Below are 27,309 nucleotides of genomic sequence, written 5' to 3'. Positions count from 1 at the left end.
GGACTGTAGTCTACCAAGTTCCTCCGTCCATGGGATTCTCCAGGCAAGAATACTGGAGTGAGTTGCCATTTCCTTCTTCAGATCTTCCCGACCCAGGGATTGAACCCAGGTCTCCCGCATTGTAGGCAGATGCTTTACCGTCTGAGCCACAACCTATGTGCAATTAGAATAAAAAAATTAGTCTTCAGCAAAATCGCAGTTTCAGGCTGTCATCGGCGCGCCGCGTAAAGCGTTTCGTCGTGACGTAGGAGCCTGACCGTCCCGCCTCCCACAGACGTATCACACGGTCTCAGCCATTCACAGTGTCGAGCACTCAAATTGACATCACCCATCACCAATTGCAGGACACCCGCTACCCGTCAATGACAAGCCACCGTGAGGAAACCCTGCCCACCGTTCGCATATCAATAGGGGAGCCAGGGCAAGAATGGAAGCTTAGGTTCTCGCGATGACGCTCCCGGCGCTCCTCTCTTCCCGAGTAGGTCCGTCACGTGACGTGGCATCACCCAATCACCGTGTGGGCCGCGGGGGTCGCCGCGGTTCCCGCCAAATACGAGCGCGGCGGCCGCGGCAGCAGCGGCGCGGGCGGGAGGGCGAGCAGCAGCGGCCGCCTGAGCTGAGCCCGCTCCTCCGCCGCCTGAGGGGAACTCGAGACGTCGCCCTCGCAATGCTGGAGGAGCCGGAGTGCGGGGCGCCGGGCGCCCGGGGAGAGGCCGCAGGTCGGTTCCAGTCCGCGCTGAGGGAAAGGGGGGTCGCGGCGCGCGGCCTGTGTGGGCCGAAGCGGCGGCTGGGGGCGGACTGGCCTCCTGGCCTGGGCCCACGGCTCTGCATCTGGCGTTCGGTCCGTGGAGCCGTTACGACCCCGGGGAAGGGCCTTGCAACCCGAAGGGCACCTCTTTGACGTTATTGTTGCAGCCGCGACCATTTTTTTTTTCCGGCGCTTTTACGTCAGTTCGTCCTTTCAGAGCGCTTTGCGGTGACGGGTGTGTGTGTAGCCCGGAGGGGAAACTGAGACCCAAAGAGGCGAAAGGGCCGGATTTGTTGGTTACCGAGTGCGTTTGTGTCCCCCGGACAAGTTGGACCCTGCAGCGGCGCTATGGGCCGGATGTGGAAACTGAGGCCCGGGGTTCCACGGGGTCGGGGGACCGGAACAGCCCCGTCTAAGGGTCAGGGCCAGCCCAGGTGAGAGGTCCGGGTGGTAGGGGTCCCGGGTTCTTGATGCCGCCGGATATGCAGGAAGACCGATCTTTCTCCTTCCTGTGTCTTGGGAGGGGGCTTTCTGGCGCCTGGCGGGCCCCTTACATGGGGTGGCGAACTGAGGAGGACCAGACGGCTTGTATCCCCTACTCCACTCCCATTTTGCCCCCAGGACTTGGCGCAGTGCTTGACACATAGTAGGTGCCTAGTAATTAAGTGTCGGTAGGGACATCCGCTAATCTAGTTCAGAATTTCTCAGCCTCAGCACTATTGACACTGGGGGGCATTCTGTGCACTGTAGCAGCATCTCTGTCCTCCACCCATAAGATCTCAGTAGCAAGCCCTTCTCATCTGGGACAACCAAAAATGTATCCACTGTCAAGGTGCCCCCTAGTTAATAAGCACTGTGCTGTTTCCAGACTTTGGGATTTCAAAGAGACAGAATTCATATGAAGTTGGGGCTGATTGTCATGGACAGTCATTAGACCCAGTATGGATGTTTAAGAAGTTTACAAAGCACCTTCTGTTATTATGATCAGGCTATTCTAAAAGGGAAGGATGTTTTAATGCCAGATAAAATTAGAAGGGATATAGTCTCAGAATAAAAAGCAGTGGTAAGGTTGTACAGAAATGTTTGTTAATTGCACCTATACCTTTGAATAGACTGAGTCCCTGGATGGGATCCCTTTTATGTTGACCCGAAGTCACCTCTGTTCTGCTTGCATCAAAGCTCGTGACTCAGGGTCATGCCAATAAATCCTTGTGATTGTCTGAAAATTAAGTGGCTAAAGATTGTGTATCCTTCAATGGGGGCGGGGAGGAGTTCATGTTTTTGAGAACTGAAAACTTGGGAATAATACTATCTTGCAATGGGAAGAAAGGAAATGTCTTCTGGGTACTTTTCTTGTATTCCTAGCTTGGAAGCGGGTAGAGTAGGTTCGTCTATGGGCAGTTGAGTTTTTTTAGAAAGCCAGGATCTGATTTTTAAAAATACTTACTCGTATGTATCTTAAAAAAAAAAGAATGTAGGTTAGCCAAAATAACTAGACTTTTCCAAGCCAGATCTAGCACATGTCAGCTTCTCAACTTATTCTAGCCGTTTGAAGATATTTATTCAAGGACTTAGTTCTGTTTATGGTCATTTCTGTACCAGTTTTGATACTGTTATGCCTTTGTGTATGTGTGTGTGTGTATTTCTTTCCCTCCTGTGCAGGAAAATATCCTCCCTATCATTTCTTGACTGTGCTTCAGCTCCAACTTGGCAGATTCAAGATGATTTAAGTTGTATCACCTTTTATAAACCCTATTTTAAGAGAAAATAAGCCCTATACCAATTGTACAGATTTGTTAGTGGGGAGAGGTTGGATTGAAGGAGCATGTTCGGGCTCCTTTTATGGTAAAATCAGCTGATACAATGTTTTCTCTCATCTGTAGTTTCCTTACTTGATTTCCTACTACCTGCCAGGCCCTGAGCCCATGTGTGGAACAAGTCTGTGTACTGTCACAAAGCTGGTGTTCTGATGGGCGGGAGAGACAGAAACACAAAAGTCTCAGGTGTGCTAAGCGCTCAAGGGAAATAAGACAAGAAGATGTGACAGCATTCAGGGTAGAATTTCTTAATCTACTGACATTTGAGATCAGATAATTCTCTGTGGTGGGGAGCAGTCCTATGCATTGTGAGATATTTAGCAGTGTTCCTATCCCTTCCCCACTTGATGCTGGCAATGCACTCTCTCCAGTCAGGACAACCAAAAACGTCCTTTGTTGTTGCTCAGTTGTGTCTGACTCTTTGCGACCCCATGGACTGTAGCCTGCCAGGCTCCTCTGTCCATGGAATTTCCCAGGCAAAAATACTGGGGTGGGTTGTCATTTCCTTCTCCCGGGGATCTTCCTGACCCAGGGATTGAACCTGTGTCCCCTGCATTGGCAGGCAAATTCTTTACTACTGAGCCACCAGGGAAGCCCAAGGATGGGGGTGGGAGTACCCAGATCAGCCCCATTGGACGACCACTTTGTATAGTAGGTACTGTATTTTCTGCTCCGTTGTTTCCAGCACTTAATAACATATCCTTTGACATTCATTCACAGCCATGGATTGCAAAGACAGGCCAGCTTTTCCAGTCAAGAAGTTAATACAAGGTAACTCTGGGAATGGGTTAAATATTTGCTCCTAGCTTATGTCCTTCATTGTTTTCTCAATTATTATATTTTTCATTTCCCTTGAGCAGAGGCAGGCCATCTCCTGGGGTTCTCATCAGAAGCATCAAAGGGGTGGAGGGGAGAAGACAGTTGCATCTTACATTTGGAAGCTGGGAAACCCATTTCACTGCGTGCCGTTCCCAGGACCAAATGCAGAGGTTGCTGCTTTTACAGCTGGATTCCAGCATATTGACTTTGTAATGTTTTTTCTCATGGAGGAAAAATATACTGTATATTCTATATACCACAGAGCAGGGATACCCAACCTCTGGGATCTAGTGCCTGATGATCTGAGATGGAACTGATGTAATAATAATAAAGTGCACTATAAATGTAACTGTCCCCCCATCCTCTGCTGCTGCTGCTAAGTTGCTTCAGTCGTGTCCAACTCTGTGCGACCCCATAGACGGCAGCCCACCAGGCTCCCTGTCCCTGGGATTCTCCAGGCAAGAACATTGGAGTGGGTTGCCATTTCCTTCTCCAGTGCATCAAAGTGAAAAGTGAAAGTGAAGTTGCACAGTTGTGTCGGACTCTTTGCGACCCCAAGGACTGCAGCCTACCAGGCTCCTCCGTCCATGGGATTTTCCAGGCAAGAGTACTGGAGTGGGGTGCCATTGCCTTCTCCGCCACCCACCCTCAGTCCATGGCAAAATTGTCTTCCACGAAACCTGGTCCTGGTGCTAAAAAGGCTAGGGACCACAGCTGGAGAGAGTTTCACAGGCATCCTAGCCTCTGCTCCCAAGCTGTCAAAGCCAATAACATCTCTTGATGTTGCCAGATGTCCCCTGGCAGCACAGCTGTCCCTGGTTAAACACCTTTTTACAGGAAGTGTCTCAAAATCCTTTCATGAAAAAGGGAGGAATGAATTTACCCTTAGGTGAGATTAGTGGCTGGACTATATAAAAAAGGATGGTTTTTGGTTTTCAAAGCTTGGTTATCTGGTTCCTCTGTAGCAGCTGGCCTTCTGTCATGACTGACAGCAAGGTTGGTGTTGGTAGGAGTTGTATGAAGGGCAGCCGCCTTCCAAGGTTAAAGGATTAGGGGCAAACCGCAGAATCCGAGGGCATGATCATCTTATAAATGAAGCCAGAACAGGTTTATGTGTTTGGTCTACATTAGAAAGTAGTTAATAAGATGTTTGGGTGTTTGAGTACAGGCAGACTCTGTAAGAAAGTCACCCATCTGCATTTCCTGTCTTCCATGTGCCTCTCTCTTAGAACCATCCAGAAGGTTGACATGCAGTGGGAGGATACTTGTTTCACTGGCAAGAAAAGCTCTAACAGTCGGAGTGCTAGGGGCAGAACAAAATCTTAACTGTAAATGGATCTGTCTCTTTAGCTTTTGGAACCAGATACACTTATCTTCAAATGGAATTTCCACCCATAATAAATAACTTTAGAATTTGAACTGGATCTCAAAGAGATCAGAAAATGTCTTCTTCGAAAGTCTTGCAAAACCCCTGCTCTAAAAGTTTGTTGGTGTTTGGGGATTTTGTTTGTTTTCCATTTCTTTTTTTGTTCATTTGTTTTTGCTTTTAATTAGGTTGTTGGAAAAGTCCATAATGAAAAGACTTGTTGTTTAGTCATTAAATTGTGTCCAGCTCTTTGCAACCCTATGGACTGCAGCATGCCTGGCTTCCCTGTCCTTCATTGTCTCTTGGAGTTTGCTCAAACTCATATCCAATGAAAAGATAATCCCTTTTTAAATTTTAGATATCCTCCCTATCCTCAAGTACATCAAGGTTGTTCATTTTTTGAGAACATAGAATGTTAAAGTATTGATTGTCACTCTTCACACTATCACTTAAAAGAGGTCCTCCTTGTCTTCTGGTTTCAGCCCGACTGCCATTCAAGCGCCTGAATCTTGTCCCCAAGGAGAAAATTGACGATGGCTTGGACGACACAGGGGGGTCTCGGGCTGGCCCTGTGCAGACTCAACTCCACAACTTAGAAACCTCTTTGGACCACTTGGAGAACTGTCACATGGGTTCCGACATAGATTTTAGACCAAAACTTGTCAATGGGAAGGGACCCTTAGATAACTTTTTAAGAAGTCAAGTTGAAACCAGTATTGGCCAGGCTGTGGTCATAATCGATTTGACAGAGGACTCGAGCAACCCCCCGGACAACATGGTGGGCCACAATAAACTGAATTCTGCCGCCTCCTCCGCTCAGAAGAACATAAATGGAGTCCCAGACAAAGCTGGAGATGACAGGGGGCTGCCAAAGGCCAGGCAGAAGGATGAGCTGGCAAGTCCCGAAGAGGCCCTTTCAGAAGTTCCGTGCAAGACAGAGGCAGGGGGTGCTGACTCAGGGGGTGCAGACAGGAGGGGACTCACACAGAGGGGCTCACCCCAAAACTGTCCCAAGCTGACTGGTGACCTGAGCATGTGGTCTGAGAAGGACCGGGATGGCTGGAGTGAAGCCGGGGGCATCCTGTTCAAGGGGAAGATGCCCGTGGTCGTCTTGCAGGATATCCTGGCCCTCAGACCGCCGGCCAGGTCTCCTCCCGCCACTCCTCCCAGCCAGGCTGTGCCTTCTGAGAGCGAGACACCGGAGTCCAGCCCAGAAGAGGACTTGGCGCTGAGCCACTCGTCCTTGAGCTCTTCCTCTCCCACCAGCTCCCCCGAGGGGCAGTCTGTGCCCACAAAGCTGCATACAGGCCCCAGCCCCTTCCCTGCCTCCACACCCGTCTGCAGAGTGAGTACCTTCCCCGAGTCAGTGCTGCCTGAACCTAGAGGCTTCCATCCAGCCCCTCACTCTTCACTCAGGGATCCTATGTTGCCCAGCTGGCTAGTGGCTGAGTGAGTGTGGCCACAGATGAGCTCTTGTGATCTGAGCAGGTCCAGTGCAGAATTCTTTCTGATACCGAGAGCCATTGAATTGTTAATTTTTGTGCATACTGCGATGTGCACCAGTGTGTGTGTCCGTGCCTTCCTGGTAGCCTTGTTCACACTTAAATAATGGTGCTGGTCACCTTAGCCACACTAGTGACTAATGGCTGTGATCCTCAAGTTAGCCTATATATATATATATATATACACACACACACACACATTTTTCTAGATGTTTATTTGGTTGCACTGGGTTTTAGTCGCAGCATATAGGGTCTTGGATCTTTGTTGTGGCATGCAGGATCTGTAGTTGCAGCATGTGGACTCTTAGTTGCGGGATGTGGGATCTAGTTTCCTGACTAGAGATCAGACCTGGGTCCTTATGCATTGGGAGTGCAGAGTCTCGGCTCCTGGACCACCAGGGAAGTCCTTCAGGTCAGCCTTTAACTTCAGCTCCAGGCACTCCTATTCCAACACAGGAGTCATACAGTCATTGCTGGTAAGCACTCAGCGTTGGTGACGAGACCCAAAGACGGCAGGAAGAAAAAAATGGGGCATCCTGAAGGGTCAGCTCTCATGACCGCCTGTCTTAAAACCTCACCTGGAGAAGTGAGAACAGAAAAGACCTGGCTCCGTGTTTAAGGCCCCAGGCAGGTGGCTTTGGAAATTTCTGTTTCCATTATTGGCTTCCAAAGGACATAATGGCAAATGTCTCTATTCTCACCTGTCCTTGCGGTCCTATGGGTAAAACTGAATCAACTAGTCAAGAATCACAAAGCATATTTCACAGTATCTGTGATTTGAGGGTTTTGTAGCACTTGTATGTGTTCATATCGGGTTTTCACATAAGATGGGTTCCTGGGGCGAGTCCTTTTATTTTCTACTGTACCTGCTTCATTTGACCATAAACCGCCTACTTTGATCTCCCAGGGAGATTGGAGGATGGGGAAAGTGGCTTCCTCTTTAGGTTCACAATATATCTATCAAGTCCAGGGTCTTCTTTTTTCCTTCTGAGTTTCTAGATGTGTCAGACTGAGATACTCAGCTTTTAAATTCCCATCTGAGCCATCACCCAGACTCTTAAGAACCTGAGTTTGGGTCCCGTGCCATCAGCCATCTTGTTCTGTTTTGACCCTCCAGTCACACAGAATCCTTGCTGCTTCTGCTTTGTACAACTACTTTGTCACATGACTGGTAACAGCCAGTGAGCCCAGAGAACAGGACATGTACACATTTTCATTTTCCTTCATAGCTTTGTTTTTTAAGTTTTTTTAATGTGCATAGCATGGTCCCAGGACTGGGAGGCCACGCTTTTGGGGCTTGTCACAAAGCAGTGCTACTTCTGTGCACTTGCCTAAATGCTGAGCGCATGAACCAGGTGTGCTGAGTTTACCAAAGCCTGCGTCTGAGACCCTGATCTGACTCCATACACAGGCTTGGGGTTTTAGATGTTGTAGAAGACAGTGTTATCACTCAGCTTTGCAAACAGTTCATGCTGCAGGTGGTGAGGCCTTCAGCCCTCCCCACCAGCCTGTGGCACAGAATTGCCCCAGTCACCCGCAGCATGGGATAGAGCCCCCTGATGCTGGGTGACACCATACGTGTGAGAGTGAAATGGAGTGACCACCGGGAGATGCCCGAGGGCCTTGCACACTCAGTTTCTGGTTTATCTCCTCACTTTCAGGAGTGCTGGATTTCCTGAGTGGTTGATTTTTGTGGTTGGTACCTAACATTAACAAGTTTCCCTGCTGTGGGCCCAGGTTCTTCCTGACCCCTGTTACTGTGGGGAATTCTTTTCTTTTTCCATTTTCTCTCTGCCTTCTCTTCTCCACATTGTAGGCAGAAGCTTGCTGAAGGCTTGCAGATTGTTTCTTATTCCCATGTCATGTGTGTGGTTTTTATTGGGCTCAGTTTATCCTGGACTTAATATCATAAATCTGCATTGGGAACCCCCAAACATTAGCTGGTCCATGTGTGCGTGCATGTGTGGCCAAGGGGGAGATCCAGCTCGTTAAAATGCAGATCATGCCGTCCCTTCATCTAGAGAGCCTGACTTTGAAAAAACACTTAGGAACACCTTTTCTAGATAACCCCAGGTCTCTTGACTAGACAAAGCATGGCTGTTTGGCCTCAGAGCTTTTACCACCTGAGACAGAGCTGTTTCTCCAATTTGTTTGCAGCGACATATGTCATTAGTCCACGTTATTGTTGACTCAGATGTTTGTTCCCTAAAGGGCTGTGTGGATACAGTGGTGTTACCGGAATCTACGCCTTGCCTCTGTACAGTTGCTGGAACTCTTTAAATTATATTAAATTATGGTAATTTAAATTATACAAGTATTAAATGCTCTGTTTTTTTTTTAAAAAAAAGTATCACTGAACCGTCAGAGCCCCTTCTGGCTTTTTCCTGTCCCCCAGGTTGCCACTATAGTTGTCTTACATTGCTCTGTGTGGTGTGTATGTGAAGGATCCCTGGGAATATACAGTATCATTTTGTTACCTTACATGAGCCATATACTGTCAGTATGTTTCTTTTTTATTCCAGGGTATGTTTAACTGTATTTTACACTGGGATGGGAAGATGTATGTCTTTTTAACTGCTATACTGTATGCAGATGGTGCCATGGTATGGATAAACTGCAGTTTGCACAGTCATTCTCATTGACGGATATTTCTTTTTTTTTTTTTTAAGTATTTATCCGACCGCACTGGGTCTTAGTTGCAGCCCGATGGATTTTCCAGTTATCTTCATTGTGGCATGTGGGATCTTTAGTTGTGGCACGAGAATGATTAGTTGCAGCATGGGGGATCTGACCAGGGATCAGATCCCAGGCTCCCTATATTTGGAGCCCTGAGTCTTAGCCACTGGACCACCAGGGGAGTCCCAACAGATATTTCTATCGTCTCTTGACTCTCAGCCTTGATGGAATGTAATTGTCCTGAGCTTCCCTGGGTGGTTGTTCAGAAGTGCAGGCTCACAGGACTGGTCATGTCAGTGTCTGCATGCTGACAGTCCCCCACGCCTGGGGTACTTAGAGTTGTGTCTCCCCTCCGCTTGCTCTCTTTCCCCTGCTGTCAAGGTACTAGCTGCTGTGGGGCCTCCCTCCTTACCTCGCTGCTCCTCCCACCTGCTCTGGACTTAGAAGTTAGATCTTCTTCTGTATCACACCAGACAGAGGGGGCTCTGGAGTTCTCCCGAATACAGTGCAGGAATTTTACTGCACGGATGTGGTTATATATGTTTTGACTCTTGGGTAGTTGATGTATCTGTTTTAACCTCATACTAGAATCTTGGGTCTTTCTTTTGGTAGCTGAGTTCCAGATAGGGCTTCCCTGGTGTATCAGGAGGTAAAAGAACCCACCTGCCAATGCAGGAGATACAGGTTCAATACCTGGGTGGGAAAGATCCCCTGGAGAAGGGAATGGCTACCCACTCCAGTATTCTTGCCTGGAGAATTCCATGGATGGATGAGCCTGGCGGCCTACAGTCCATGGGGTTGCATAGATTTGGACACGACTGAGTTGCTAAACACTAACACTTTCCAAGTAAGTAAAATGTGTGGCCTGTATTTTGAAAGAGTTCTATAAATATTTAGGCCAAATGTCAAGAAGAAAAAGTTATAGCTGTTCAGTAAGGTTTATCCAAATGTATGGTAAAGCAGAAGAAATATTAGTTTTAAGTTAAATTGCATTTGCTGTGATTATTGGATATCATGATGCCAGCTCCTGGTAGTCATGTGAACTCTTTTATTCCTGGACTCATAACACAGGGTAAGATTTGGAAGGGTCCTGATTCTGCAGCTGAATCTCAGCAAGTATGGGCGAGACCCAGCACGTCTTCCTCCGAAAAAGCCCTGGTACAGCAGGGTGTGGCAGTCACGTTTGGTGCTGTATTCTTTGAATACAAAGGACAGTGGCATAGATACAGCACCTTCCAAACCCTGCTACCTTCTCCTTTGTTGTGGCGGTGAAGTCCGCACGTTTGACAGGCACAGTGGATGCTGGAGAAGTGGATGCTTTTTCTTAAGTGCTTGGTTAGACAGCTTTGGTGTTTCTGAGGGCACCTGGCTTAGGTGGGGTTGAGCACTCTGCCAGTCACGTGGCTTTCACATGGCCAGGCTCAGCCCTCTGCTGAGGGAAGTCTTGGTCCAGAAAGGACTCATTGTGTCCCGAGTAAGAAAGATATCTTATCTGTATGTGTTAATCTGTAGGAAGTCTTAAGGCCAGGCTTTCCTGCCCTAAGAGAGAAAGCACTGTTTTTGTGTAGTTTTGTTGGTATGTCAGTTTCGAGAGAGATGGGCTTTTGATCTTTCATCTTGTCTCATTAATTGGCTGCGTAAGATGAGCCCGGGGAGGGTGGGTATTTCTTTCCAGTCCAAATTCTCCCCATTGCTTGTCCAGTAAATGGTGCGATTGCCAGGATACCCTGCTCTGGAGAGAGCTTAGACCACTAGCCTGGACTTCTTGTGTGTATTCCTGCTGCTGCTGCTGCTAAGTTGCTTCAGTCATGTCTGACTCCGTGCGACCCCATAGAGCCATTTTGCCAGCATGGTGAGGGAGCCCAGCCACGCGTCTTGGTCTCTCCTTGCAGCCCAGGCATAGAATGCAGCAGGGCGATTGAGAACACTCTGCTCTAGAACATAGGGGTTCTGGACTGGATGACCACTTCTGGCCAGCTGACTCTTTATCCTGAACATTCACGCCATGTTCTAAGAGGCAAAGCCTCACTGGGCAAAGAGAACAAGTTTGTGGCCCACGGGAATCCAAGCCCACACACGTCTTGCTTGAGTCCCATGGTATTGATTTGTAGACATGACAGGCAAACCCTCTGAGCTAGTGTGGATCTGGTTTCAACTTCCCCTGCAATAAAGTGCATGTCACAGTAAAGCAAGTCACGTGGCTCTGTTGGTTGCCCAGTGCATGTAAAAGTTATGTTCACACTATGCTGTGTGCAGTAGCATTATATCTTAAAGAAGTACATACCTTAATTAAAAAAATACTTAACTGTGAAACTTCCCTGGTGATGCAGTGGTGAAGACTTTGCTCTCCCACTGCAGGGGAAGTGGGTTCAATCCCTGGTCAGGGAACCAGGATCCCACGTGCTGCACAGTGTGGCCAGAAAAAAAAACTTCACTGGAAAAACTGCCATGGTCTGAGCCCTCAGTGAGGCGTGGTCTTTGCAATAGTAACATCGAGGATCACTGAGCACTGATCAGCATACCACGTATAACAATGAAATGTGTGAAACTTGAGGATTACCAGCATGTGACACAGAGACGCAAAGGGAGCGAATGCTGTTGGGAAAATGGTGTTGATAAGACTTGCCCAATGCAGAGTTGCCACAAACCTTCAAATTTTTTTTTTTTAAACGTGTTATTTTGGAATCGAAAGAAAGCAAGGTGTGCCTGGAGTCACAGAAAACCTCCACTGCCAGCCTTCCTGGGAAAAAGTAGAAGGGGCAGCCGTGCAGGGCCGGGTGTCTGCAGGACTCAGGACTCGGCCTCCGCAGTTGCTTATAGGCCTGCTGCTCTGTGTCTCCCCAATGCCAAGGCCCTGCCTGTGGCTCTTGATACCAAACCTGGCCTCCGTTTTGGTCATCTGCCTTCCGGCCTCCCTTAATATCTCCACAAGTACACTTACGTGCTTTCATTGGAGCTTATGACCCAACCAAGACCTTCTGGTTTTGTTTGCTGGAACCGTCACCCAGAAAGGTTTCCATTGTTGTTTTGCAGAGTGTTGACTACCCCCTCCCCGATCTCCCCTCAAGGACAGTTCAGTGTGTTAAATGTGTTAAAGTGATTGAAACGTTAAAGTGATTGAAACAACCCGTGTTCTCATTTCAGTGTCTTTCCTTTCAGATAACTAAGAAACTGGTCAGAGGCTCTGCAGAGAAGAACAAGATGAAACTGCAAAGGGTAAGGTTTGTTCCCTGAAGTAGCAAGTTTCCCAGCTGCACGCTTCGCAGTAAATGGGCAGCAAAGCCCTTTGCATGGCTCTTTTCCCTGCTCGTCCTGGGCAGCATTTCAATTCTTGCTTCATTTTACATACCTGGGCCTCATGTTTGTAGCTTGCATCACTCTGAGCTTTGCTGAATCCTAAGGTTTCACCTGTAGTCTTTTTTAAGCTTTTACTAGAATCAGTACTGTCATAATAGTTAGGCATCCCCATTGTAGGGTTTTGTCTTTTTTTCTGTTTTTCGGCTGAGCCACTTGGCATGTGGGATCTTAGTTCCTAGACCAAGGATTGAATCCATGCCCCCTGGGAGTCTTAGCCATTGGACCACGAGGGAAGTCTCCCCTATTGTAATGTAAAATCGCCTTAAAAAGAACCCAGTTCCTCTCCCTGTGCCCCATGCTCCTACAGGTAAATGGAAGTTACACCCTTTCTGAGGCGCTGTAATGAGGGCCCTTACACCAGATGGGTGATTACTATAAAGGGGTTCCCTATTGAGTCTTCTTTTATCTGAGGGGTCACATTGTTACACACAGCAGTGCAGGGGGACCTTCTTTCTTACTGAGTGAATTGCAAAGAAGGTCTTGGACTCCTCACCCGTCAGCACCAGCTCAGGGAAGGGGCACTCATGACAGTCGGCTGTGTGCTCATCAGGTGCTTCTTGTGCTGTCTACCTTATGGCCGCGTTCAATTTTTGTGTTTCGGGTTTGATGCCTTTAATGTTTTTTAAGTCTTTATCGAATTTGTTACAGTATTGGGGGTTTTGTTTTTTTTTGGCCGCAGAGGCATGTGTGATCTTAGCTCCCCAACCAGGGATTGAACCTTCACCCCCTTGGATTGGAAGCAGTCTTAACCACTGGACCACCAGGGAAGTGCTCCTGATGTCTTTTTGAAAGTTTATCTCATTTGTTGGAATTTCAGAACTAGGCACCTGCTTGGCAGGTGTGGCTGAAGAGGTCTGATTTATGCCTGATTCCAGAAGCCTCCTGTCCTTGCAGTTAGCAGCAAGGAGACACCCCCACCCCCCCCCCACTCTGCAATTGCTGCTGGTTTCCTCACCCTGTTACTTGATCAGTTACTCAAGCCCCTGCTCCAAGTGTCCCACGAGGACATTTGGCAAGGACATTCTCAGGCCTCTATCAGCGTGCCTCCATGGCTTTTGTGATAGGGAACAAAGGTTGATCAGGGCAGGGTGTTCTCTAGGGACAAAGGCACAATCATAGGCCCAGATGGAGAGCTGAGCTGTCAGGCTCCTGCCAAAGGTGGGAAGCCTATGATGATTCTTGTCCTGGAGAATTACCCAGTGCTGTGAGAAGGTAGGGCTTCCTCAGTGGCTCAGTGGACAAAGAATCTGCCTGCAGTGCAGGAGGAGACACAGGAGTTGGCGTGGTTGATCCCTGGGTTGGGAAGATCCCCTGGAGAAGGGAATGGCAACCCACTCCAGTATTCTTGCCTGGAGAATCCCATGGTCAGACGAGCCTGGTGGCATACCGTCCAGAGGGTCGCAAAGCCTCTGACATTACTGACCATGTTAGAAGGTACCACCCCTTCTGTCCTAGAGCTGAAATTTGTTCAGTGTGAATGTCACCTTATATAATAACTCAGTGCCCCAGGCCACATATAAATTCTTGGGAATGAGGAACCAATAAAATGAGATGTTCATGCTTCAGAGAAACCAGTGGTTTCCTCCTGCTGGTGTTGAGGAGGCCCAGGCATTGTCATGGATATCATGATGTCTTTTCTTATCTTCTGACCTTCTTCTCAGATCCTGAAAAATGTTTGTTTGGTTTTTTGAGAAATTGTTTTAAAAATAAAAAGTTTTCTTTTGAGAAATGGCTTTACAGATTAAAAAGGTTTTTTCGCTTATGTTTTTTAATGTGTTCTTGTCTGTTTCCCGCTGTTTTAAAACTTAACTCGTCAGGTTTCCCGGCCTTGCCTCATCCTGCTCTCCCATTTAACTCGTCAGGTTTCCCGGCCTTGCCTCATCCTGCTCTCCCATTTCAAGAGAAATAAAATAAACCCTGTTGTCTAGAATAGTTTTGGAGGGAATGGAAAGAAAATGTCTTTTGGCTCTGGCATGCCAGGATCTTAGTTCCCTGACCAGGGATGGAACCTGTGCCCCCTACAGTGAAAGCGCAGAGTACTAACCACTGAACCGCCAGGGAAGCCCCAGGAAAATGTTCTTGTTTTGAGGGCAGGGAGGCAAAACCTACAGGTGTTTTAAATGTGTCTTTATTTTACCACACTTTTTTGAGCCAATAAATGTTACTCCAGCCCAACAGCAGGTATCCCATGTAGGCAGCTGAGAAGGGCTTACTTCATTTTTTTTAATTAAGTAAAAGTTGACCCTCATTCCATACTTAAAAATGGTCTTAAACACATCTTATTGTTACTCGCCCACAAGTCCCTGTGGCAGCCGGCCAATCCTCGTGGCCTTTCTCAGGGCGGAAGGAGATGTAATGGACCAGATATTGCCTTCTCTGTGCATGTGTGGGCCAGCGGGCCTCGCACCTCCCCCTCTGCCTGCACACAGCCTGCCTTCCCCGGCGTCTGCCCACGGGGCTGAGCTGTGTGCCGTCTCTGTGCAGGATAAGGAGCGTCTGCGGAGGCAGCTGAAGCTCCGGGCCGAGAAGGAGGAGAAGGAGAAGCTGAGGGAGGAGGCCAAGAGGGCCAAGGAGGAGGCCAGGAAGAAGAGGGAGGAGGAGAAGGAGCTGAAGGAGAAGGAGCGGCGGGAGAAGCGAGAGAAGGACGAGAAGGAGAAGGCGGAGAAGCAGCGGCTCAAGGAGGAGAGACGCAAGGAGCGCCAGGAGGCTTTGGAGTGCGTGCCCCGCCCCCTCCATCTGGGGTCCCACACCCTCTGCCCTGTCCCGCTGTCACGTAACCCCACCCCCTCCACGGGCATCAGCATGGGCCTGGGCCAGCAGGTGTCACTGAGTGTGATGTCTCGTAGGGCAAAGCTGGAGGAGAAGCGGAAAAAGGAAGAGGAGAAACGGTTGAGAGAAGAAGAAAAGGTAGAATGTGTTTCTAGATCGCGCACCTTCCTGTGTGTTTGAGAAGCAGGGCTTCTGCCTGATTGCTGCTGGATATTGCGTGTCCTCCCTGAGGTGGTGGTGGAGGCGGGTAGACAGGACTGACACTCCTGTAAGTAGGCTGGTTTGGGTGCCGGCCCAGCCCTTCCCGGCTGGCTGTCTCCTCCTCTGGTCCCTCTGCCCACAGGAGCAGCTCTAACCTTTGGAGTTGCCTGGTACCCATTTGTGGGTTTGGCGAACTTGCATTAAATTAATGCTTTCAACGTAAAAATGCTTGGAATTCAATTACAGGGGCTTTTGCATGCTTCAAGTTCTCTATTTCTTTCTCACCCTCATCTTCTCTTGCATTGCAGCGCATTAAAGCCGAGAAGGCCGAAATCACGAGGTTCTTCCAGAAACCAAAGACCCCACAGGCCCCCAAGGTGAGCAGCCTGCTTCCTCTGGCTTTAATATTGGTCTCTGTCAGGCTGTACTGTTTGAAAAATAAAGAGGCATCTTCTGACCCGCTGGCTGTGCTTTCATCGAGAGGGACGTCTGCTGGCCTTGGGAGCTTTGATCTCCAGCAGAATCTGGAGGTTCAATTCTTACCATCCACTGTGCTCTCAGAAAGGCAAAAAGTGGCACGTTTGCTCAAACTACCAAGTGTTTATAGAGGTTGTGCTGGGATCCGTGAGGGAGAAAGACCAGTCTTCACCCTTAGGGGATGTCTGCTCAAGATAAGAGGCAGGATTGAGCGTAAAACAACCTGTGGGGTTCATTCAGCACAGGATTCTGCTTCCTGTCACCTTCTAGACCAGGCTCTGCTGGTGAAAACCCCAGACCTCTGTCCCCTCCCTCCTCCATGCTCCAGAGGTGCAAGGGTGTCCTTCCAGGTCTTTTACTGAGCATTTCCCTCCCTCCTGTGTTTGTGTATTCATGTACCTAACAAATTATGAATTTATTGTTTACTGCTTTGCTGAGTTGCATCTTGGATTCTTGCCACATTTGCCCTTGTTCATTCTTTTTCATTGCTGCAGTACCATGTCATGATGTGGATGCATCATACTTTGTACCCCCTTGCCATTGATTTCTACCCCCACCTCCCAACAGTGCGTTGGGTGTCTCACACTTCTCTGGATCTGACTGATGGGTGAAGAAAAACATATTTATTTCTCTTTATGTTTCTCCATGATTCTCGGTACAGTTGAACATCTCTTTGTGTTTGTTTATCATTTTATTTCTTTTTATTAATTTTATTTCTTTTTTTGCCAATTCCTCTTTTTTGTCAGGTTATTGCAGAATTGGCTTTCTTCTGATCTCTGGTTCTTTATATTATCTTGGTTTTTGTTCTTGGTGATGTGTCTCCTTTGACACTGGGTCCCATGTCCAGTGGCTCCTCCTCAACACTTGCTGTGCAGGTCCGTCACACAGTAGGCAACAGTGGTGCCATCACATCCCTTCTCCGTTTCAGACCCTGGCCGGTTCCTGTGGGAAGTTTGCCCCTTTCGAAATCAAAGAGCACATGGTCCTCGCCCCTCGATGCCGGACTGCCTTTGATCAAGACCTCTGTGACCAGCTTGACCAGCTCCTCCAGCAGCAGAGCAGCGAGTTCTCCTTCCTGCAAGATCTGAAAAGCCGGCGGCCGCTTAGGTCTGGGCCCACTGTGGTGTCTAACCGGAACACAGACCTCTCTAACAGGTTAGTTCTGAGGGAAGCTGCCGATTGCCCTTGGTGAAGTTGGAGAATCCTGAGTGGCCAAGCAGAGCCCTTGTCACTGCTGAGTCCCTTGGCCTTGACCGGTCAGCTCCCTCCCTGGCCTCAGACCCCGGATTCTACTGCTCCATCAGCTCTCTCCTGGCTTCACCTCCAAAGGCTCCCAGGTGCGGTGGCCTTGCAGAAAGTCTCAGCTCTGGAGTGCAGGCTGCCTCTCCTGGGTCCCCAGACTACGCGCCCCGCCCCCCGGATGGAGCTGACGTCTAGACCACTTGCCTGGAGGGTTGCTCCCCAGCTCTTGCCAATGTACTTGTTTTCACATGCCCACTTCTGTATATGCAGTGGGGCAGCAGCTTCCGTCTGGTTCCTCTCTCCTTCTCGCGCCATGTCCCTGGAGTAAACATTGGCCTGCTTTAGGGCTGCCCGTCTCTAGTGCCCACGACCTGCCACCCCAGGAGGAAGGATGTTGTGGTGGGCGAGTGCACCATGGAGGAGCCTTCTAAGCCAGGTTTTGTCTCCAGCGATGTGGTGATCGTGGAGAGCAGTAAAGTGGACGGTGTTCCTGAGCGGAGAAAGTTTGGCAGGATGAAGCTCCTGCAGTTCTCTGAGAACCACCGGCCAGCATACTGGGGCACGTGGAACAAGAAGACGACAGTCATCCGCCCAAGGGACCCCTGGGCCCAGGACAGGGTGAGTGTGTGGGCACTGCTCTGACCCCTGCGTATCCTTCTCAGCGTGGCCTTCTCCTGCGGCCCTGGGGCTCCCCAGAGTTCTAGCTTTTTAGCTCTGCCATTCCCTCCCGACCCTGGAGATGACAGTGACTGCTGTGTGTGTGCCCTCAGGACCTCCTTGACTACGAGGTGGACAGCGATGAGGAGTGGGAAGAGGAGGAGCCGGGAGAGTCCCTTTCCCACAGCGAAGGGGTGAGCATGGCAGGGGCCGGCAAGTTCCGGTGAGAGGGCTCCCTCGGACAGCATCTCAGCACCAGATTTATAGCTATTCTTGGAAAACCTTGTTTAGTGACACCTGCCTGGTGTGGACGGGGAAGCTCCCAGATACCCCTGGGTGGGCCCGCCCGTCTCCTGCCACACCCGCTGCCTTACTCCGGGCCCCTTATCTGTGTTCTGCCTGGCCCTCCACCCCCACCAGAGTATAGTGGGCTGGTTAGAGGATCCTGGCTGATCCTCAGGGTGTCCGTAGAAATGACGCTTAGAGCACTGGAAAGCTGTTTGCTTTTAACGTGTTCACGGGTGAATTATAAGTAAAGCACATGTTTCCACACGTTATCATTGTGCTTTTTTCTCTCGAGGACGATGACGATGATGTGGGAGAGGATGAGGACGAGGATGATGGTTTCTTCGTGCCCCACGGGTACTTGTCTGAGGATGAAGGCGTGACCGAGGTGAGGGCTGGACAGGAGGTGATCAGCCCAGAGCTTGGTGGCTGCTGACCAGGGGGTGGTTGCGTAGGTCCTGGCCCACCCTGCAGCCGATTCCTTGTGGACCTTGCTCCTCAGAGGCTCAGCCTCACCCCCCAGCTTTCTCAGTTCTACTGGATGGTGGGACTTTTGAGGGAGTCGTTTCCAGAGCTCTGAAGGCCTGCCGGGTTGTGGGGAGACTGGCAGGTGTGACCCGTCTCAGAGGCACACTTGGGGACCTTTGTCCTTCATACGTTTCCAACCAGAGAGGCAGATGGGTCTCGTCAGGCCCTGAGCATATCTGGCTTAGACACTGGCATCATTCTGAGGTGGGAGAGGTCCAGCACGGTGATTTCAGCTCCAGGATCACATGGTAAGCAGAGAACCCAGAGTGGTGCTAAGAAGTTTACTGAAGAGGTAATAAAAATAAATACCTGTGACTCTCCTGTGAGGGCTAGAAAGGCAGGTGCACCTAAGATACTTGAGGGTGAAGGTGCCAGTGATTCAGTCTGAAGACATTCTCTGCCTGTATTATCGCCAGTCAGGTGCCATCCACACTGGCCCTGAGTCTGTGAAGAGCTCTGCCTGCCTCCCATATGCTCTCTCTCTGTCCCAGAGGGGCGCACCAGGGTACTGGGGAGCAGGGATCCTGAGCAAGTGTCTGCGCTCTAACCTGCCAGGAATGTGCCGACCCGGAAAATCACAAGGTGCGCCAGAAACTGAAGGCCAAGGAGTGGGACGAGTTTCTGGCCAAGGGAAAGAGGTTCCGCATTCTCCAGCCTGTGAAGATCGGCTGCATCTGGGCGGCCGACAAGGACGGCGGTGCTGACCTGAAGGTGCTGCAACAGTTCACGGCCTGCCTGCTGGAGACTGTGCCCCCTGAGGAGGAGCAGACGCCCAAGGCCTCAAAGAGAGAGAAGAGGGACCAGCAGAGTGAGCACCAGCTCTGGGCAGGGGCAGGGCGGGAGACTCCCTCTGAGGGTGGCCAGGTAACTCACAAGTTCTTCAAAGAAACAGCCAGAGCCAGTGCTTGCTGAGGAGGTGTCCTTTCTGTGACTCTCATGAGAGCTGTACAAGGTCGCTGCTTCAGTCAGCCTGTTTCACTGATGGTCACACACATTCTTAGCTCTTCAGAGCTGGGAGGGCCACTCAGAATGGGTGTGTGAGGGCTTACTAAGAAAACAGACACAGGAGGTGAGGCCTGACAGTTTATTCCAACCAGTCCCGCCTCGTGAAGTGTGGACCTCCCAGAGTCTCTCCTGGAGCAGTTCCTGTGTTTAAATCCACCCCTAAGCAGCCACCTGCGCTAAACCTGTGATGGTGGTGGTAATTTTGCGATGTCAGTCAAATCACCGCTCTGTGTCAGTTACATCTCAGTAAGCCAGGAGGAAAACAAGGCCACCCAGAGCAGACTGTGTCTCAGCCTCCCGGGGGCTGTGTTCATTCCGTCTCCCCCTGCTCCCTCTCCCCACCAGTCCTGGCCCAGCTGCTCCCGCTGCTGCACGGGAACGTGAATGGGAGCAAGGTGATCATTCGGGAGTTCCAGGAGTGCTGCCGCCGAGGACTGCTCAGCAGGGACGCCGGCAGCCCGGAGGACAGTGCCACCAGCCCCCCGAGCCCTGGCCCTGCCCGCCCGCAGACCCCTACCGCCAGCGAGGACGTGGCTGTGCCCTCCAAGGCCAGGCTCAAGCGGATTATTTCTGAGAACTCGGTGTATGAGAAGAGGCCCGACTTCAGGATGTGCTGGTACGTCCACCCACAGGTGCTGAAGAGCTTCGCCCAGGAGCACCTGCCTGTGCCCTGCCAGTGGAGTTATGTCACCGCAGTGCCCTCGGCCACCAGGGAGGACAGTGGCAGTGTCCCCGCCCCGGGGCCCGGCCAGGGTATGCCCGTCTCACTCAAGAGGAAGTCGGCGGGTAGCATGTGCATCACCCAGTTCATGAAAAAGCGCCGGCACGACGGGCAGGTGAGACCCCGCTGCGGCTTGTAGTTTGTAGTAAACCTTTCTTTTAGGGCATGTTTAGATTTATAACAAAACTGAGGTGACAGAACTGACCAAAATAGAGGCGTCGGTGTAGAGGTTTTTCCACCCACCAAGCACCCGCAGCAAAGCCTGCGTGGCTCTCACAGCTGATGAACCTACGTGGACGTACCCGTCACCCAGACTCCAAGGTTTACTGGGTGCACTCTGGCTTCTGTGCATCCCGTGGGTTTGAACAGATGTATGGTGATGTGTGTGGCTTCACAGTGTCACACAGCTGTGCCACTGCCTTCACGCCCACATTCTGCCTGTTGGTCCTTCCCTCCCTCTACCCTGGGCCGCCACTGGGCCTACTGCTCTCACTGGATTTTTCACTTAGTTGTGTGCCTTTATGCTTTCTTCCTGTCTTTTCATGGTTTGACAGCTCATTTCTTTTCAGTGCTGAATAATGTTCCGTGCAGCAGCTTCTGTTTAGTTAGTTTTTGTGTTCATTTAACACAGTTACTAAGCACTTACTCCATACCAGGTACCCTGCTAGGCCTTGTAGACAGTGGTGAGCAAAACGCCATCAAAGCGGAGACAGACTGGAGTCCATGGTGGGAGCACCCATGTAACTATCCTGACAGCACATGGAGGAGGAAGCGTGTGGTCCCACATAGATAGGCCATGTATAGGGAGGGCCTCGCCTCACATGGAGGCAGGTGGGCTTCCTGAGAGTCGCTGGTCCCCAGAGCGAAGGCTCCCACGCTGCCTGGACACACGGAGGCTGGGCCCCCACCTCAGCCTTGGTCCGTGTTTGATGTTTGTTTCTGTTACTGGCATGGGAAGATGATGGGTTTAGTCTCCTGGCTACTATCACCAGAAGCCTGGTCTTAGTTGTGGGCACCAGTCCTCACTGAGGCCAGTATCTCACGTGGCTGAAGATCTTGGAGACTCGAGTTTACGTGGATGAGAGGATGTGGTGAGAGCTGGTGTCTCGCTCGCATCTGGGGCTCTCCTAGGGTGCTGTCGCTCCAGGAGGTACTGCTAGAGGCTGGGGGTGAGGGAGAAAAAAGGGAGCCCGTGTGTGTGCCCCATCCCCTACCCCTGCTCCTGCCACATGTGTGGGGGGGGGAGGATGGGCAGGGGGTTGGCTCCTGGAGTGATGCCCGCACACAGATGACGTCTTGGGTGCAATGGAAGCCTTCTTCCTGAATCATCACAGCAAGAGGGAGCCTGGGACAATTCTGTGCAGTCATGGCGGCTGTTCCTGCCATCCCCCACCCCGTCCCTGTCAGCTGTGGACATGGCTCGATACAGTAGCTCCCATCTGGTTAGGAGTCAGGGACCCAGCCCCACAGACAGTTCCCTCCTTGGGCCTGGACCCAGAACAGGCCCTCATGTGTTCAAGCTGTGATGAGCTGCGGAACTCCTTATGGTCAGCATCATCGTTAGCCAGACGGTCTCAGAAGGCTGCACATGTGATGCTCAGGTTGAAACCTGCTGGGGAGCCAGTGTGAATGTGGCCAGGGCTGGAAGGACCCTTTGGTGTCCTAATCCAGGCAGGGTTTGCGGGCTGCTGCCCTCATCAGGCCCCCACAGCCACCTTGCTGAGTCCCCTGTGCTCTTCTTCCCCTCTGACGGCGTCCACACACGTGCTCGCAGTCTTTGTCTCTACGTACAGAAAGACGGGTTAGCCCTTATCACCTGTTTCCTCTTGCACTTGACGTGATTCTCTGCCCTTGGTGCTTTGTTGTTTACTGAGAAAAAGTGCTCCCCAATAAACTGGGGGCCCCTCTCCCCAGGTAAGAGGGGTTGGTCTATGAGAGGCAGTGACATGGGGCGTTTCATTTGATGACACCCATGAATAGCAGTCAGTGCTATTCAGCTTCTCCCCGTTCACTGGCCTCAAAGGGGCTCCGAGATGTGGCAGGATCTCACAGAGGGCCACATGTCCAGTGGTTCTGGGCGTGCTGGCCCCAGTGGTCCTGATTAAGTGGGTCTGAGAGTAGCTGCTAATGTCTGCACTTTGAACGCCCCTTTTTGGAGCTTCCCTGGCAGTCCAGTAGCTAATACTCCAAGCTTCCAATGCAGGAGGTGAGGGTTCAGTCCCTAGTCAGGAACTAGATCCCACATCCTCGCTTGTAACAGCGCTTGGTCCCCTGGGACCATGCAGGCCTCGGGACCGTAAACACATGGAAGTTTGTCTGCAGCAACAGGAAGTCCTGAGCTGGTGAGCACTGTGGTCCGGGGCCAGGCTGCTCCTGTCTCCTGCTGCTCCTGCCTGTTTGTGGCCTTGTCTTTGTGGTCACAGAACAGCTGCTGCACTGCCAGCCAGCGAGATGAGGATGGCCAAGCCTACCTGGGGAGGAGTCCCGTTTACCTGGAAGGAGGAGCAGACTCCACCTGTGTCTTTCTGACTGGAATGCTCTGACCCAGCCACCCAGCTGAAAGAGAGGCTGGGGCCATGAGACCTTGACCACCTCCAGCAGACTCCTTATGATTTGGGACAGGCAGGCGGGAAGAGAGCTCTGGGCGTGCACTGAGCAGGGCCTGCAAGGCAGAACACAGGAGCTGGGGAGCCTTCCTGAAGGCCGGGTTGGTGGCCTGGGAAAATGTGGATGGTGTGTATGAATATTTTAGATTGGGTTGGGATTTTTAATTTATGGGAATTTTAGAAGCTTTTCATTTAGAGTTCCAACTAGTGTTATACTTATGGGTTTACACAGTACCATGATCAAGTGAGATGAGCCGGCTGTTAGGGGCCACTTCTGCCCCAGAGAATGAGTGAGTGAGTGTGTGTGTCCGTCCCCCCGGCAACTCAGCTCTTCAGCCTTGTTCTGTTTTCGCACAGGCAGGGGCTCCATCTGTCCTTTCCAGCCTCAGTGCTTGGTGGTGGTGACATGTCTTCCTAACTCCCAAGGCTGCATGGCCAGCTGTGTGCCCTCTGCCTGCGATAGCGACAGCAGCATGTCGGGCTGTCCCCCGGCTGCATATGCTGACAGCCCTCAGCCCAGCACGTGGGACCCCTCCTGGAGCCTCACCTTAGAAAGGCTTGAGACCCGTCATGTGCCTGTGGGGCTGTGGGCTACTGTTCCTCCCACAGAGGGCTTGTGGGCCCAGAGCAGTCATCCGTTTGCACTTGGCTCCCAGTGTGGAGGCCTGGGACCGGGAAGGCTAGAAGGAGACCCGCCCGTCCCCTTGCTCACCAGACCCAAGCCTGCATGGCTGGGGGGTGGAGAATGCACTGTCTGTGCTTCTGAAACAGGTGCCTGGAAGCTGCCCTGCACCTCCCAGCAGCGCCCATGGAGCTCTCCTGGAGCTTCTACACTAGAACTGAGGGGTCTGTGAGCATAAGCTGTCTGCCAGCCAGGCTGGGAACCGCAGGCACAGTGGACGGCCTCGCTGTACTGTCGTCCCTTTTCCAGGCAGACTTACAGAGTAGAAGGGCTCTAGGAGGGTGTTGAGCCCCTTGGAAGGGAGCCCAGCTCCACTGCCTCTGCCAACTCTTGTGCATGGGCAGTGTTTAGGATTGGTCCTGTTACTGCCTCGTTCTGTGTCTCTGTCCCCTCTGGTGGAAGCCAATGATAACAGCTCCTGACGCCCATTCTTGGGGTGCTGGTGGCATCCACATGGGCAGAACTGGGCAGAGTGAGCATCAGAGGAAAGAGTTCACAAGTGTTGGGCAGAGGGACCAAGCTATTGGACAGAGAAGAAAACACTGACCAACTAACTTCTTAGCCACCTACTTATTCCAGAAGATAATAATTCAGAGAAACCATGTGCTTTGTCCATCTCCTTTTCAAACCAAAGTAGAGGATCCCCCCCTCCCAATTCTAATTTGCAAACAATAATGCATTATTTTTCTAACAAGGTAAATAATTAGTTCATTTCAGAGTACTCCCAAGGTTTCCTTTGATCATAACTCTTGAGACACTAAGACTTCCCTGACTCAGACCTTAAAAGAATCTGCCTGCAATGCAGGACACCTGGGTTCAATCCCTTTGTGGGAAAGACCCTGGAGGAGGTCATGACTGCCCACTCCAGTATTCTTCCCTAGAGAATCTCATAGACAAAGGAGCCTTGTGGGCTCCAGTCCATAGGGTCTCAAAGAGTCGGACACGACTGAGCAACTAACACTTTGACTTTCATCAGACTCCTCAGATAGTGTCTCCTGGATGAGCAGAGAGGGGTCGGGTGTGCAGCAGTGGGTGGCAGGGGGGTCACACCGACCCTGTCTGCTGCTGCTGACACAGTGTGCCTTGTCTGTTCAGGTTGGCACTGGAGACCTGGACGACTTCCAGGCGGACACAGAGGAGGAGGACGACGACGAAGGCGACTGTGTGATCATGGACATCTCTGATGTTGGGGGTGAGCAGGGTACCACACCCTCCTCTTTTCCTTCAAGCCAGCCAGGAAGGGAAGGGGCAGTTAGTCACCCCCCAGCTCGCATCCTGTGAGTGATGGGGACTGAGGAAGAGGTCCTGAAAGGCGCCAGGCAGGCTGGTGTGATGGTGTGGGTGTCAGGCCTCCTGTCCTGGTCTGAAAGCTACATTCAGGAAACCAGAGACCCAAGGGTTGGTGAGGAGCTGTCAGGGAGGGAGGGTGTAGGGCCTCTGAACCATACTTCCCCAGGGCAGGGAGCCAGAGGCCAGCCAGCCTGAGGCCAGCCACTGAGCCTTGCTGCCTACTTTCCTCATCTTTACCACGGGCTTCCCCTGTCCTGGAGGGTCAAGTGCAAAGCCTGCTGGACAGGGCTGCAGAAACACACAGGCTCAGGGTGAACACAGCCGAAGCCCCAGTGAGAAGGCGATGGCTTGCCTGCCCTCCCCCAGAGTGGACCCAAGGCTGAAGCCCCTCCCTCTCTTGCCTTGCAGACATCCAGGCCCCATGCGGAACCACTTCTGGGGCTGGGGGCTCAGTGGGGATGGACACCAGTGAGAGCTTCGTGTCCCCCAGCTCGCTTCGCCTGTCCTGAGCGCCCAAGTGGCCCGTGTATGTATGTAGAATGGTTAGGGTATTCTCGATGCCTCTCAGATACTTGAAAGTCCTGACTCCTGTGTAAAGAGCACTTTGTCCTGCTTGGCAGACCTCCCTGGAGGTCTGGAAAGTTTTATATAGGATAGTTGGTTAGTTCTTTTTGATATTTGTAAAAAATTTCCCCCCAAAGCTGCATATTAATCTGCCCTTTAATAAAGCATTATTGTGATGTGACCTGCATGGGGAGGGCCTAGTCGTGCCCTTTGGACCCTGGGCAGGCGCAGTGACGAGATGCTTGTGAATGAATTGAAGCCCCTCGGATGCGGTGTGGCACCCGGACCTGACGTGGACCTGTATAAACTATTGTCTACCCCGACCTGGCGTGTCTGTCGTCTCTTCCAACACGTGGTGTCTGTACCTGGTGTGTCCAGAGGCCAGTGCTCTGCTGTCCAATGTCCACCCCCCAGTTCCCCACGCGTGGACCTGTGGCCTTTGTTTAAAGTTCAACGCTTCATACAAGTTCTGTCCCATCTCTTTGTTGTGTGCTGGGGCTCCTCGGCAAGTGCTTGTGCTGGTTAACCCTTCCTGCCCCTTGGCGGGTGGGCAGAGGGTGTTCCCAGCCTCGGGAGTGCTGAAGCTAGGAATTGTGGAGCCAGGCGCTGCACCTACTGGACCCTGGAGTGGCCCTAGGACAGGGCTGTGATGGGCCCAGCAGAGGCATCTGAGCATGTACCGAGGGCCAGGGGCAGTGAGGTTCTGGCAGAATTCTAACTATTGCAACCAGGCTCCAGTCCTGCTGGCCCTTCACAGCACATTGTTTTGTTGGAAGAAGAGTCAGCTGGCATCTCAGCGTGAGTACCTGTTCAGACTGTGGATGCCTCACTCCTGAGGTGGGGCAACATGACCCTGCCCTTGGGGGCCACGCCATCTGCTAGCTAAGACACTCCTGGCCCGCCTCTCCTGGCAGTACCCTGATCCTCCTGGAGAGGGTCTTCCTCCATCCAGCTCCGTGGGGGTGGGGTGCGGACCCTGGCCCCACCTGGGAATAAGTGCTGCAGGTTGCTGGCACAGGGGTGAGGCGTGGGTGCAGCTCCCACCTGTGGGTGTGGCCACCAGCCTCAATCATGGTTAAGTGCCTTTAACCTTGCTAGCTGCCACCTGACAATTTACCGTCTACCCACTAGCAGGTTCTGGGTGGGGATCAGGCAGCCGAGGAGGGTGGGCCCAGGTCCTGCCCCCATGTGAGGACAGCTCTGGGCTGCCCAAGTGTGAGGCACAGCTTGTGTGGGGGCTACTCAGTGGCTGTGGGTTACAGGAAATTTTTGTGTCTAATCACATCAGGGGCCTGGAAGCTCTCACCTCATAGTGGCCAGAGAGCCAATCACCACTGGCCTCCATGAAGGCGGAGTCCAGACAGGGCAGTTCCTCCACCCTCTAGACCTTTGTTTCCCTGTCTCTGTTAGATCCCCATGGCTGCTGTGACAAAGCGCCTCACATTGTTCTTAACAGTTCTAGGGGCAGAAGCCTCATGAGGCCCTCGCTAGGTTAAATTGAGGGGAGAGATGGTTTCTTCTGGAACAAGAGAACCCCATTTTATTCTTCCAGAAGAACCCAATTCTTTTGGAAGGGGGAACCCCATTTCTTAGGGAACCCATTTCCGCTTTTTGTAGCTGTTAGAAGCCCCTCCTCCATCTTCAGGACCTGCAGCGTCACATCTCCCATCTTTATTTCCTTCCACACGTTAGAGCTCCCTTGGGGACGCCTGGGCTCACTGCATAACCCAGGACAGTCGCCTAGTTCGTCCTTACCCACACCCCAAGCCCCTCTGGCACATAATGTCATGTTCACGGGTTCTGGCCCCAGGAGCCCTCAGCAGGGCTGGCTCGTAGGCAGTGGGGACAACATAGGAAAGCATGGGAAGTGAAGAGCTTGCCTCAGACATGAGGGGCTCCTGGGACCCCAGGTACCACCCGAGCAGGTGTCCACCTGACCCTGCTTCACCAGGAGCCACAGCCAGCCTTGCTCACTGGTGGTTTCGCAGCTGCTGACC

At 51.5% G+C, this 27,309-nt stretch overlaps 1 protein-coding gene across 3 annotated transcripts; it reads left to right on the top strand.

The window, feature by feature from the left end:
- Window positions 1-411: 411 nt before the first annotated feature.
- CHAF1A (chromatin assembly factor 1 subunit A) lies at window positions 412-25,635 on the top strand. Of its 3 annotated transcripts, none has more exons than XM_019964432.2 (15): window positions 412-719; window positions 3,286-3,336; window positions 5,233-6,095; window positions 12,088-12,144; window positions 14,770-14,999; window positions 15,132-15,192; window positions 15,564-15,632; window positions 16,661-16,887; window positions 17,424-17,592; window positions 17,745-17,825; window positions 18,212-18,304; window positions 19,000-19,252; window positions 19,795-20,285; window positions 24,554-24,650; window positions 25,157-25,635. In XM_019964432.2, the coding sequence occupies exons 1-15, from the start codon at window positions 449-451 to the stop codon at window positions 25,255-25,257; spliced, it is 3,114 nt and encodes a 1,037-aa protein (XP_019819991.2). In that variant the 5' UTR covers window positions 412-448; the 3' UTR covers window positions 25,258-25,635. The 3 variants fall into 3 exon arrangements, with proteins under 3 accessions (XP_019819991.2, XP_070649180.1, XP_070649181.1); XM_070793079.1 differs by lacking the exon at window positions 412-719 and adding an exon at window positions 912-1,182; XM_070793080.1 differs by lacking the exon at window positions 412-719 and adding an exon at window positions 1,317-2,803.
- The last annotated feature ends 1,674 nt before the right edge of the window (window positions 25,636-27,309 follow it).

The sequence above is a fragment of the Bos indicus genome, chromosome 7, assembly GCF_029378745.1.
Source record: "Bos indicus isolate NIAB-ARS_2022 breed Sahiwal x Tharparkar chromosome 7, NIAB-ARS_B.indTharparkar_mat_pri_1.0, whole genome shotgun sequence".
NCBI lineage: Eukaryota > Metazoa > Chordata > Mammalia > Artiodactyla > Bovidae > Bos > Bos indicus.
This window is presented reverse-complemented; position numbering and strand designations above follow the sequence as displayed.